This window comes from Sphaeramia orbicularis, chromosome 7 (assembly GCF_902148855.1).
Source record: "Sphaeramia orbicularis chromosome 7, fSphaOr1.1, whole genome shotgun sequence".
NCBI classification, from domain to species: domain Eukaryota; kingdom Metazoa; phylum Chordata; class Actinopteri; order Kurtiformes; family Apogonidae; genus Sphaeramia; species Sphaeramia orbicularis.
In genome coordinates this window covers 16,349,524-16,364,510 of record NC_043963.1, presented here as the reverse complement: position 1 = coordinate 16,364,510, position 14,987 = coordinate 16,349,524, and the positions used below count along the sequence as shown (strand labels likewise).

Genomic DNA, 14,987 nt, shown 5'->3' with positions numbered 1-14,987 from the left:
GTAGTTTCACTGTAGTTCACCTACATTCTGTGTGAAGTAATTACCTGTTTGTAATGTTATGCTTGTAAATAATTTCCTCAATGCCACTGTTAAACTACAGCAGTCAACATGGTCTTATGTATTGATGGCCAAAAAACAAAACCTCCTATCTGTTTTCACATTAAATGGTGAGAACAAGGATAACGCCACATTTTCGGTCTATCTGCAAGATAATCCCGCCCTTTCTTATGACATGAAGGTCACCTGACAACAACAACAAAGACCATACTATAATAAAACTAAATCATCAATCAATCAAATTTTATTTATATAGCGCCAAATCATAACAAAAGTTATCTCATGACACTTTACATATAGAGTTGGTCAAAACCAGACTCTAAGCCAATTTACAGAAACCCAACAGAATCCACCCGGATCCATGTTTTTTTTTTTTGTTTCCTGAAAAAAGTGATTTTTTCAGATAGGAGGTTTTGTATTCTGGCCATCGATATGTGTTCACTCGTGTCAGTGACAGACAATAATAATACTATGTATGTAAGTATGTATCTGTGATTCCATGGATGTACCTAAACGTCATCACATTACAGGACATGATTAAAATGATAAGATGATAATCCATTTCTGATCAGGACACTGATGTATGGGATAGACAGGATTAGGAATGTCACTCATATATGAATGTGTGTTATCTGTTTCAGATATGACCTCATTGTGTGTCTGTCTGTGTATCTGTGTTTTCAGCAGTGTGTATTGTATGTGCATATACTGTGCTACCCGTGGACTTACCCCACTATGACGATGACAAAATCCAGCATGTTCCAGCCGTTTCTGACGTAGGAGTTTTGGTGCATGACCAGACCGTAGGCAATAATCTTCAGAAATGTCTCAATAGTGAAAATGATCAGGAAGGCATATTCTACTGTTTCCTGCATAGAAGGAAATGAATAAAGCCAGAAAAGGTAGGGAGGTAGGTAGGAGATATGGAGAAAAGGAAGAAGGGGAAATAAGCAAAGAAGAAAAGAAACAGACATTTATTAAACAATGTGTAATTTGCATAGAAGTCAGTGCAGTGTAAAAGGAAAACAGACATTACGTTTTTCTATCATAGAAGTTGCGAAGACACCACGCATAAATACTTTTTGTGGAAACAATCATAATCATTGTTCCATGTTCTACAAGTATTATTTTATATTTTTAATATTTTCAATACTGAATAAAATCAGTGGAAAGATGGATTTAACATTTAACACTTTCACTAAATAATTTTGCAAGCTGTGCCACACACTGAATGAAACAGAGTGAAATAAAAATGCAGAGTAAAATCACCTGCAACATTTAGACTGTCATCTTTTTACTCAAGTACAGATTAGTTAGAGTATTTCCAATGACGCAGTTTTATACTTCTTCTGTCCTCAATTCCAGAGGCAAATACTATCCTTTTTACCCCACTATATTTATCTGATAGCTTGACAGATTACAGTCTCTCATTCCCGTCACATCCAGTGAAAACAATGTATCACCAAATGTGTTACTTTATTAAAAAAAAAAAAAAAAAAAAAAAAATGGATAAAGGATTAATTAAGTGTTTCTTAATGTGTTGAGAAAATTGTCCTCTTTCTTAGCTAAATAAACACTCAAAAATTTTAGTGGATTTACTGGAAAAATGCTTTTTCATAAACACATTGATACTGCAAATATTGTATACAGCAGTAAAATGTAACATAATTTTTTTTAAAATTGATTTTCCATTTTAATGAACAGATGATTGTAAAAATGACAATGTAACACTCCAAACAGAAACAAAAACACTTCTAACCCCCCTCCTCCCACCCTCAATAAGATCTACAGTGAATAAAATATTGGTAATAATATCAGTATGTGCATTACATATTGAGCATACACACATTTCAGTGAACATTAATATGCATACAGACTAGGGATGTAACGATTACCGGTATAGCAATAAACCGTGGTAACATTGCAGACAGTTAATATTACCATTAAAATTGGAATTATCATGATAACCGTGTTTGATTACCAGACTTTTAGGGGAAAAAAACCCTATGTAAAGCTATGCTTTTATGTCAAATATTTGAGTATAGTTTTAATTTATTGCAATTTTGATCAAATATACCTAATATTTGGAACCAATATTCACTTTTAAAGTCTTTGAAAAGGTTCGTTAAGCATCTTTGTATCATTTATGCAATAAAGTATATACATTTTTCATATTGGATTTTTTTTTTTTGTGATATTTTGTCCTTTTATGTTGATATAGTAGGTTAAAGTGAAAAAAAATAATAGGCAGATGATATAGATGAAGTTGTGCTGAAAAAAAAAGACACCAAACATGGGTATAGTAAACGTTTCTGTATATAGTATATAAAGGCAAAATCAAAAGGATTGAAAAACGGCCAAAATAGGCTCAAACCCCTAAGGGTTAACATTTGAATGTTTCTGCCAACAGAAGGTGCATTGTACCGATTATTTTATTTATTTATTTATTTATTTATTTATTTATTTCAAAATACAACTTTATTAAATTCTTTCAGTGTGTGTATAAGTACTTTTTGAACATTTTGAGCACAATTTCAACAATACTATGATAATAATGATAACCATGATAATTTTGGTCACAATAACCGTGACATGAAATTTTCATATCGTTACATCCCTAATACAGACACATATATCATATGCATCATAAGTCTATAATTCCGTCATCCTCTTTAAAATGTAATAAAAACATTAATGCATCAGTAATATAAATCTAAAACAACATATATAGTAGTAAAACACTGACAAGGACCATTACTTTTCATATTTTAAGAACATTTAAAATCCAGATTCAAAACACACCTATTCAGAATAGCTTTCCCACCACAAGTTTTGCCCTCCATTTTGCATTCTCATTTCTATGTGTTGCAATGTTTCTTTTACCTATCTGTTTACTTCTTTGTATTTTATGCATTGTCTGTTTTATCCTCTGCTGTACAGTGTCCTTGGGTGTCCTGAAAGGCGCTTATGAATAAAATGTATTATTATTATTACTTTATTTTATTTTTTTTTTCTGATAATACTTTTACCTAAGTAAGGTTTTGAATGCAGAATATGAAGTTGTAGTGGAGTATTTTCCCAGTGTGCTATTGGTACTTTTACTGAAGTAACAGATTTGAATAATCCTTCAATCACTGCATACATTACAATCACAGAAGATGAAAAAAGGCAAATTATTATCATGTCGCAGTATCATTTCATGTTTATTATCCATGAAAACAAAAGCAATGACTAAGGGATCAAAGATGTACATGTTTCAGTTCCAAGACACAACGTCATTGAGATGAAAAGTCTTTATTCATACTGTATGTCCTGCTGCATCATCAGGACGTTTCCATGGTTACGCTGAGTGTCGGGTAATGGAAACAGGTCCCTGTATTTGGACATTTCCGCGCACACACATCTATTTATTGTGCTTACACATTATTTCAGTTTCTCACCTCCACTTTCTTCTCTCACAGAAACACATTTCGCTCTCCTACGTAGCTCTATTTGCTCTCCATTCCTCTTTCTGTCTCTCCCACACAAATTCTTTCTCTCCATCTTTCTATCCGTCTCTCTCATGCAAAAGGTTAGTGAATCGGCAGGTTTTAAGGCCCATTAAGCTAAGCACTTCTTTTGTTGATTTAAAGGACACAAATACACAAAGCGCATTCGGACATCATGCACGAAAACACACAGGCACATCCACACACACTGGGACACTGATGACACCCACACACCAAAGCAGATAGACCTACAGTCACACACACTGCTCTGAAAGGCAACCAGCTGAGCAGACCAACAGTTTGACACAAGGATTATACATACTCATTACTGCTGACTGTTTTACATGCAGTATCTACGCTTCAATATTCAGTTATTTAAGCTGGAAAACCTGGCAGATATAGATATGGATAAGAGTTTCATTGAAAGAAACTGCAAATGCTTCAGTACAGTTTTTATAATCAGAAGATTTGATGCTTTTCTTTTTCATATCTGAGAATGAAATTAATATTTTTGGGATCAGCATTTCAGTGGAAAAATGTCAGGGTGTCAATTTAACACCTACCTTTAAGGGTTAGGGTTACATTTAAAGAGTTAGGTGCTTCTATGAAACTGGTACCTAAAAATAGGACATGAGGGCTAAAAATTCAAACAACATGTAAACTAATGTTATGAAGCAAGTTTGGAAGCACAGTGGGTCTATTTAAAAAAAAAAAAAAAAATTTACTGAGATAGAAGACAAACTATTTTTCAGATAAAACACATTTTTCTATTATTTTTACACAAAAATCCACATGTAACTCGGTAAAAAGGACACAAAAATTATGCGCTACTATTTTTTCAAATATCTCTTTATTCTCTTACAGGTGCATTTTGGGAATCGAACTAATTATGCAAGGCAGAGTGTTTCACAAAAATGGCAGCTGTCGCTAAATCAATCGCAATTTATTTGTGTTTAAATGGGCAGGTTCCGCATGTAATGCCAGTGGACACGATGGGTTATGCGCAAAACCTGGAATGAGACTAAGATTCATGAAAAACCCACATGTCTGAATTATCAAAACCACTAGGATAATCAAATTTAATACAGTGTCTTTATTTATAGCAGTATATAAGACCATTTTAAGCTATCTTTTCCAGATCAAATGCACTGACACCTAGGTAGCTTTTCCTGTCCCAATTTTGGTCCAATTTTGGCCCCAATATTTTATTAAAAATTAATTAATTTTGGGATGGCTCAGAGCAATAGTATAATTTTTTTGGCATTTATCTCAGGTCATCATTAGGTACATCCTGGGGGGAAATATGTCTAAATTCCTCTTTTGTTATTGGGTCTAAAAAAGCTGGCAAAGTGCCAGGTACCAAAACGAACCCAGTTTCATAGAAGCACCCATATATATAGAATTTCCACTTTCAAAAATGTAAAAACAATTACCTAAAAGTATCAGTAGTGTTTACAATAAGTAGCTACAAAGTTCAGCCAAAGACACCAATGTACTGAATTTATTTACATTGACAGGGCAGGGGATTTATGTGACCACTAGAGGGAGTAGTAAGTCACTCTGCTGGGCTCCCGATGTGAGAAAAACTATCACCTTAAGGACTTCGACCAAAGCATCAGAAAGTGACCAGATGAATGGGAACCACTAAGAATCAACTTTAAGAGTCAAAGAAAGTGACAAGGTTTTAAAAGCTAGAAGCACTGTTGTTGTTTTCACCACTGGGCACAGCTCTAAAAGAAACAAATGCAGTTTGATGATGAAACAGTAGTATTTCTTCTACATGGGTGAGTTTGATTATGAAGCTTTTGAAGGTATAAAGTCATTATGTGATGTTATTATCTTTGCGTTGATACACAGTTCAGACTAATTGTGACGGTTCTGACCTTTCCCTCCTCTCATCTTTTCTGATTTTTCCCATTTTTACAAGTAATTTTCCTTTTATTTCAGACCAATATCACTGTAGTAACAATACTCCTTCAACCTCTGATTATAGTACCACTAATTAATTTCCGGAGTCAAAAGGCTGTTGAGGCAAAAAATAATTAAATATCTCAGTGGATTTGCTAAGGAGTGCTGCTTCAAATGCAAGTAAAACAGGTTCAAAAGACACATTGTAAGATCAAAACGAATTGCCTTAGAAAAAAAAATCCTTTAATAAATGATGATAGCGCCTACACATTTTAACTCACAGTCTTCATCAGGAAATGTAAACACAAGTGGTAGCTCACAAATATATCCAAACTGACACCACAAGGATTAATGTCTCCATTTTTTGGTGTCAAAATAAAAATAGTGGTAAAGAACAACAATCCCGTCCCATCACAGACACATCACAGCATAGGTTGGAAAATACTGATGATTTGTAAAAAGGAGTAAAATCCCAGTTAAGGTGCTTTCATCTAAATGCTTCACATGGACATCTCGGCTGCTGTGTAAATATTGATTCTTAAACAATGGCCGTGTCTTTGTCTGGTTGCTGATTGTTAACTGGTGTAAGCTGAGTGGTGTGCCATTACAGTAGCTGGGAGATGACCTGTTAAGGTCAACAAGCAGCATGACTCAGAGCTGTTTCACACTGATAAGAATACATGAACACACACCTGCCTCCATCCAATTTAACATTCTTGGTCTTGTCCCCCCTGTTGTTTAAATAGGCTTCAAATGTCCGCTTTTCTGCTTAGTGGATATTCAACAGAGTGTGTGTGTCCAACCCAAATGCATTCATGTCGTCACCTGAGAGTAAAGCTGATAATGAACAGAGCTGAGTCTGAAGAATGGAGATTACTGCGGGACAATGGACACTGCAAATGTGGAGGCAAGACTTTACATAAACACATAAATAAACGTATGCAAATACATAATTAAAGCTTCAGCGTACTACAGGTTTTTATAACTGCATATAGAAGGCCCCACTTCAGTTGTGCAACCATTTACACATATGATGTTTGTTAATTTAAAAGGTCATTTTATGAGCCAGGAAAGTCATGATTTGCGGCAAAGATGGTAAAGAAACATGTAGTTTTATGTTAAACAGCTGAATGGATTATACATCCCTCTTTGCACAACACATATCAATAACATCAAAACAAAAATGTTCCTTGGAACATTTTACTTTATTTTTATTTTATTGTATTTCTAATCAAATCTTAATGTATTTTAATATTGTATTTTTTTCAATCAATGTGAAGCACTTTGGGCTACAATTTCTGTATGAAAGGTGCTATACAAATAAAGTTTATTATTATTATTATATTATTTAATCTTTAAGAGTGAGGTGAAAAAGTATTAAAAGAGGCAAAAATCACTACTTGTCTTGTCGTGTTGAAGCTGCAGAGACATATTCAGTGACAGAGTCATGATGATTTTACCTTTACAACTTTCTACATATACTTACATATTTTCAACAGTTTTAACACAAACTATAAAATCTTGCAAAACAGGATTAAAAAAAAACACAAAAAAAAACTTGTTTCTCGCTATTGACTGGAATACAGTACTACTTTTGTGGCAGTTCCTTTATGGACTTTTCTTTCTAAACTTTCTTAAGTGATTCATCACCATTTATTACAATATTATCCTCTGTATTTTGTGTTTTTTCAGCGAAAATCTGGTATTTCCCTGTATTTAATTCACTGATCATGTAGGTGTTCATTAAAGCTCAGAGTAAATCAGATAATAATGACAAAAAAGATAGTTTTTGAGTAAATTCTATCATTAACTGAACATAACACAAGAGTCTCCATCCACTGTCATTGATCAAATTTCATGGGTTTTACTGGTGAATCAGTGTCGTAGAGGATGACGGTGTTTCCAAGTTCACTATGGAGCCTCTGAACGTCCAAATGGGTCATATCTGATGACCATGAAAGGCTTACCTTCTTCTCCCTCTCATAATTAACTTTTATAATGAAGGACTTATGAAAATTTGACATATTCATCCTAGAGACATTAGTAGAACCTTCTATAGAAACTGAAGTCCAATGAATCAGGAGTTATTCATGCCTTCAAATACAAGGTCAGCTGACACACTTTTGGTTCAAGGGAAAAACAAAATACTTCAGCAACAAAGGTGGCAGACATCTGTGTTTCTGAGGCAGGTGAACACTTCCTGAAGGTGCTTCATATTAAAAGCTTTTCAGTGAAAAGGCTGGATTACGGATTTTACCCTGAAGCAGCTGCAAGTGGCGATATAATTACTGAAAGTTTAGTTTATCCTCGTAAGTTAAGAGCTGCAAATGATTCTATGGCATAACTTAAATCTTAAAGACAAGACAATATTTATGTGTCAGCTAGTGTAAAAAGAAGTAGATTTATGGTACTTTTCCTCAGATTGAACAAGGAGAAACCTGGTCTGTGGGTATATGGTATGAACAGAAACTGCTAATTTTCTTTAAAAAAAAAAAAAGAAGAAGAAGAAGAAGAAGAAGGAGGAGGATATTACTGTTAACTCTAGTGATTTAAGTTTAATTCCAGTTGAGAGGAGTTTGTTGAGTTACCTGGAATTGAAAATTAGTTAATTTGCGGTTATATTTTCCCCATTTTTTTGTTGATTTCTTTTTGGTAGATAATTATGAAAAGCTTGACTTGTGATTGAGATTGGAAAACTGTTTGGTAGCAGATTTTATTTGCCAAGCTTGGGCGAGAAGACAGAATATTTTGTTCAAGACGGAGGTGTATAATAACCTGTAATGACCTGTGAAATTAAATGAAATTAAATGTTTGCCCACTCCAACTGTACTTTTGGGCCAGATTAACAAATCAAACGAGCAGAAGCAGTAACTGGAGTGGCCATTTCTGCAGGTGATCTAACAACGCACTGATTTCTGAAGACAGATGTAGTCAGTTCAATTCAGTAGTGACCCACACAATATACTACAGTCAATGCAGCACCAGACTGCATATAGATGAACCTAAACGTATGGAGAGTCTACCAACAAGAAAAATGAACTCAGAGAGAGAGGGAAGTGGGAGGTTTTCTTTGGTGGAACTGGAGGTCCCAGTGGATGAGTGTGACAATGTCATTTAAAATCATAATGTGTTCACAAATGGACCATGTACAGAGGCAGATGATACAAAGACGACACATAGAGAAGTCAGATTTGTAGAAAACCATAGGACTGACCTCTGACTTCCATCATCCACAACACTTTGTGGTCAAGCCGGTGGTAACTTACATTTAATCTATACGATCAGTTGGCCATTGTTTTAAAAGTAATATCACTAATTCAGAGTCTGTATGAGCAACAAATCATGAAAATACTTTTATATATATTTGTATATTTATATATACGGGTCAAAACACTGTGATGTCCTGTCAGAGAGCGAACTTTAATTGATTGCCATTCCAACATTTATTTCAGTATAAATAGCTTCTTGGTTTGGATAATCCCTTATGGTCCAACCAAAGCAAAAATGAATTTAAAAGTAAAAATGTGGGTCATTTAGCAACACTAATCTGTCAAACTGTCTCTAAAATGTCCTGTCAGAAATTTCAAATACTGTGTTTTGACCCATACAGTACATTTATCTGTGTGAAGGATGACATTTGGTAAAGTTATATGTTGATGATATCTTCCCATTAATGATCTGACCAGGTGCATTCTATCTTCATTTTAGGCATTTTAAGTAATAATAAACATAAGAGTGTCTCAGCTTTTCCTCCCAAGTATATTTAATTTACCAACATATTTCAAAAAGCATTTCTTTAGTTTCGTCTCTTTTGGTAAATATGCTCCATATTTTAGTATTGTTATAAAAAAAAAAAAAAATCAGCATCCCAGATTTTTATATGGTAAAGAAAAAGATTTAAAGGGGGCGTCCTAGCTTTTTCACGTGACTGTATTTGAGACTCGTGTTCTGAAATTTGCACTGCATATTCTTTTATCAGAATGAATGTCTTGAATCAGAATGTGCTTTATTGCTCTGTATTGTGATTTGGGTGTGAATCGTATCAACGTATCTTTAATATATCAGATCAGAGGTGCTGTATTGAGATGCGTATTGTATCAGCCTTAAAACTAAGATTCCCAACCCTACTCTGTACTGTCGTAGGTTTAACATTAAAGTATGAGCATTGGTGTGTTAAACCAATTGTACAAATGACAAAATAAAATAATCAAGGATAAATCAATCTTATCCGGCAAGTGATGATTCATATAAAAAATGCACTTAAAGAAATTTCCCACTATGAGGCTTCGAAATAGTTTTCCAAAAAACACTGGGTGACATTATGATGGTTCTGGTGCTTCTTTTATGAAGTCCAGTAGTAGAGAATGAAACTACAAATGCTGTGTGAATGATCACTTTCCCTCTTAAGCCAAAGCCTCCGTCTATGAGCTTTAGTCAAATAGTTAATGACACAATGTCAGCTAAGGCTTATTATTCTGATTTTTATCATATCACATGATGTTCTACAGGATATTCAAATGAAGCATCTTCCTCCATACTGGTTTGTAGATTATTGACAAAAGAAAAATACCAATCTCACCAGTATTTAGAAGCTTTAGCAGTGGATTTAATACAGATAAAGATAATAGATTTTGCCCTCTGCCCTCTTACATACCTCATCAAAGGTATGGTACAAATGCCATGATGTTACATAATAGATATAAAATCCCTTTTTTCTCATCCCCAGGGGGTTCCTGAGTAGTAAGTGGAGTGTGAGTGAGTGAACATGTGACGCGGACCTCAAGCTGTTTCTGTGTGGTAGAATTAAAGTGGGGTTGAGTGCTGACAAAGAGGTGGAGAGACGACAAATGGCACCTGATCCCTGTCCTCCATCTTAAGAATAAGGACTCTTTACTCTGCTAGAACTGGGGAGAAAACTGAGAATAAGAAGTGGAGAGCTGTTGTTGTATTTGATAAGAAATGAACCAACTCTCCAAAAGGATAAATTGTTAAAGTTACGGCACCCTGCTGTTATTATTTCCTGTGTCCAGGCTCTGTGAAAAACTCGTGTATCTTAGTCTCTTTGTGCTTGTAGTATGGCTGCGATAGACATAGTGTTGCCATGGAAATCCGGCTTGTTTCGTGTGTGGGCAGAGAATGAGACGATGTTGGGATACTCAAGACGACTGCCTCCAGTACAGTCACTGACTCTGAGTTTTAACTCTAGCACTAAGGCTTTTCATATTTTCAGAACAACACATTTTAATCTAACAGGAGGTTATGAATGAACCATGAAACTGGGACAAACCACAAGAAGAGCTTCACCCAAAGTGTATATTTTAGATCCAGAGTGAAACATTTCTCTTTTCATTTGAGCACTTTCTTTTAAACATTAAAGACATAGAAATAATTTTCAGCATCTTCTATCTTCTTTGTCTACATTTAACCTTTAATAAGTAATTCATCTTCATTTGGTCTAATATTATCATCTGCACTTCGCATTTTTCAGTGTAAATCGGGTATTTTCCTGTATTTAATTCACTGATCATGTAGATGCTCATAAAGGCTCAAAGTAAATTCAAAGGTTATTAAATCAGAACAGAGAAAACTAAAGACTAAAGTCCAGATGGCTCATATCTGATGACAATGAAGAGATGAGAAACTGCATTTTACCTCAATTATTTACATGTATTGATAGGATCAATTATTCAACAGTTATGAAACATTTTACAGCAGTAAATGGTTTTAGTAGACAGTGGATGTTTGGGTCTTTAAGGGTTAATCATATTCTATACATTATTATAATCCTTGTTTTGTGCTGTTTATGTTTCTATATTTTATTGTTCTGTTCTTTTTCTGGATTTCTTTTTTCTCAAGCATACTGAACTTTCTATATATGAATTGTGCTACATAAATAACCTTGAGCTGCCTGGTCTAAAATGGTCTATACATCTAAAACCTTTTATTTATTACATATACATAAACAAGAAAGAGTAAATATGTGCAAAGAGGTTAGTATATGTTAAATAAACCTTGATCTCTAACAACAGATCAAATAAATCCAGTATTCTGAATTCTACCTCCATGTTTCCACGTTGTTCTCAACCTACATTCATTGTTTCATCTCGGTTTACATTAACTTTGCTTCAAGATGTGTTTACTCTCCACTATCCACAGTTCACCCAGACGGCAGAGAGAAAGCGAAGCAGCTTAATTCATTTAAGGAGGAGTGATGTGTCCTGTAAGCTCCCAAATCCCCTGTTTTGGGAGCTGGACAAGAAAAATTTGGTTGCTTGAGCTGAAGCCAAGAGAGCTCACAGACTCTGTGCAGAGGACAAACAAAATGTCCTAGATGATGTTTCAGGATGTACAGTGGTTGTGAGGCTTGTTTTCAGTGAAGAAAAGTAAACACAATCCAGACATTCAGTCTGTTAAACCTTTGAAGGCACTGTGTCCTGTAAATAAAGACATTTATTCATTCATTTGATCATAAATTTTGCCTAAAGTTTCACGTCATTCTGTCCAACTGGCCTCTGACTTTTTTCCTTCCTTTGAGTGCCCTGAAAAGTGTTATATAAATAGAATATCATTATTATTATTATTATTATTATTATTATTACCCCACCCCCTAAAAGGGAGGCAAGGGGTATTGTTTTTGGTTTGGTTTATTTGTTTCTTTGTTTGTTAACATTCTAGCAGCAAAACTATTGGTTGAATTCGTATCAAATTGGGTTTCTAGACTGCCAGTGATTCAGAATAGATGTGATTAAATTTTGGGAAAAGAAGGTCAAAGTTCAAATGTTTTATTAATGTTTTTATTATTTTTTTATCTTTTGTCTCCCATTTACTTATAATGAGCAAAATTTCAAATGTCTATAAAAACATCAATTTTGTTTCAATTTACCTCAGACTTGGCACATATATAGAGCCAACTGATATGCTGACATCATGCATAGACATGATGACATCAGCTGGATCAATGCCAAAATCAGCTACAATACGTGCGAGGGGCGGGGTTTGTTGTGTCTGACACCACTTGTTTATTCTGCAAATGCTAAATTATTGCAACCAAGTCAGCAGAGTAAAACACTGTCATTGCATTTGTTACAGATTAATGAGACATAAAATATTAACCTGTTTCTTAACCTAAAATTCATTTACATTTCTAGTGGCATGTTGTTTTAAATGATCCAAACACTTATTGGCATAAGCATAATGTCAGTTGTTTACACTTTGTTAAGGTTTGAGAAGATACCAGGACTCATTTTAATATAAACATTCCTGTAAAAACAATGTATATAATAGTCAAACAAAGCTATAATCTTAAATTCTTATTGCATTAACCTAAAAAAGTACAGAAGTTCAGATGCAACCATTGATCTTTTATTTCAAAACTATTAAAAATAACTGACAATGAATTAATGTGAACCGATCAGGTTAGAGCAAAGTTCCATGGGGAAAATGATGAAAAAGGAGCATCCGGAACTGAAGAGAAATGCATGAAGGAGATGCATAGAAAAGGGAAAAGAGGGAAAAACAAAAAGATAATCAGTGTAATGGATGAGTTAAGGACAAAGAGGGCGGTCATCCGGTAATCTGTTTGTGAACCTTTGGTGAACTAAGAAAAGCAGTGAGTAAATGCAGAGAGGAGGAAAAGAGCATACAACCACTCATCCCCCAGCGTGTCTACCTGTATCAGCAGCTTCACTAGAGCCTGGTTACTGAGCTGGGATGGGTTTGTTAAATTCATAACGGAATGGGACGCATTTCACTAGAGGTGTTTGTGTGGTTGTTAACATTGCTGTCAACAGGCCGGTAAATACAAGGAATTCATCACCAATTCACCAATTGGCCCAATGAGAGGCTGCAACACTGGTGGGTTGGCTGTACTCTGCAAGTGCCACATTATGTTGTGTGAATCTTTGCAGTTATACTAACAAGTTAATTTTTTGTGCTCTTCTACTGCACATGACTATCTAATTAATTATCTAACTGTGATTTCATTTGCGGGAGTTGGGATTAGTTGCTTTAGTTTCAGTCATATGATATAATAGTTGGTTAAAAAAAAAAAAAACTAACAGGGATAATAATAATAATAATAATAATAATAATAATAATAATAATAATAATAATAAATGTTTCCTAGGTCTGCCTTCATTATATCTTAGTAGTTAGTAGTAGCAATAGTTGCAGTCATTAGTAGGAATAATTAGTACTAGTGTTTAGTAGTATCAGTAATGTTTAGTAGTAGTTAGTAGTAGTAGTGGTGGCAGTGGTGATACTAGTAGTTAGACGTACAATTTCAGCACCAAAGCTACTTGTTAAGGTTTGAAATAAAAAAAAAAAAAAAACATTTAGGTTTAAGGTTAAATGAGAAAAGAAAACAGAAAAAGAAAGAAAATAAAACAGAACCTTTTATGTAAAAATTAAAAAAACTGTTTAAAACATTTCACTTTTCTATTAGGACTTACACAGCAGTGGATGTTCTTTTAATCATTTTAACAATGATTATTTACATTATTTTGTTCTCTATTTTGATTCCATGAGCTTTTATTGTTTAAGTACATTGAATTATACTATATAGACAAACTTGCCTTGTCTTAAAAAACCTTTCAGCCAAAGTGCTTTGCACACAGTGGCAAATATTACACAATACTTTCATCTCAGTCTAGTTTTAGTCAGTTAGTCCGTAAGTGTCTTAAGTTTTTCAGCCAAAGGTTCTATTCAAAAAGAGCATCTGCCTTAAAAATATTGACAAATATTAACTGATGTAGAACTAATAAGCCATAAGATTAAAAAAAATGACATTACAGAATCAGTCCCTGGACACATGAACATTTATTCCATAAACAACTGCATACGTCTGTCATGTTTCTCATGGTTCATATGGTGTAGAAAATCCAATGGGAATGTTTTCCCCAAGGATCGACAGCGTTCACATCTACAGGACACGAGGGTTTGCTGAATGGTTTGATGAATATTGTGTGAATCTTATGCTGTGACCTTCACATTCACCTGATCTCAACCCCAAGTGAGGCTGTTCTCAGACACGTGGAAGAACAACTGCCTGTAGAAATAACACAGTATTCTAAAATAAGTAACAATTTTTAAGAGTCATCTTAAAGTGCACTTTTATATTCTGGCATTTTATGATTTCTACTATATTTTAAATAGGTAGTTTATAATTGAATTTAATTTGATGGGATGGTTTTTTTATTATATTATATTGTATTTATGTGTGTGGATTTTTTACAGCATAATATCTAGTATTATCATTTATTTCATGCTGTATTTATGTTGTATATTAATTTCTCTTCTTATATACTGCATTGTTTTATCTTGTAAATCACATTGAAACTTTATTTGGAAAAGTGCCAGACAGATAAAACAAGAATTACTTACTTATTTGCGCATCACGCTTTGTAAATACTGTGGATATACTGTCACATAATTCAACTAAAATTCATATTCCTACATTTCCATTTACAGCAATAACATAGTAAAATTTTGCTAAGTACCTGGATTTATAGTGGGTTCAGTATAATCATGTTTGGA

At 34.1% G+C, this 14,987-nt stretch overlaps 1 protein-coding gene across 11 annotated transcripts in view; it reads right to left on the bottom strand.

Annotated features, from left to right (window-relative positions):
- The window catches only part of cacna1db (calcium channel, voltage-dependent, L type, alpha 1D subunit, b), a 154,583-nt gene that overhangs the window by 83,651 nt on the left and 55,945 nt on the right, over positions 1 to 14,987 (bottom strand). For all 11 annotated transcript variants that reach the window (XM_030139271.1, XM_030139276.1, XM_030139273.1 and 8 more), the window contains exon 4: positions 787 to 926. In XM_030139271.1, coding sequence (XP_029995131.1) covers positions 787 to 926 — 140 coding nt within the window. The remainder of the gene's footprint in view (positions 1 to 786; positions 927 to 14,987) is intronic.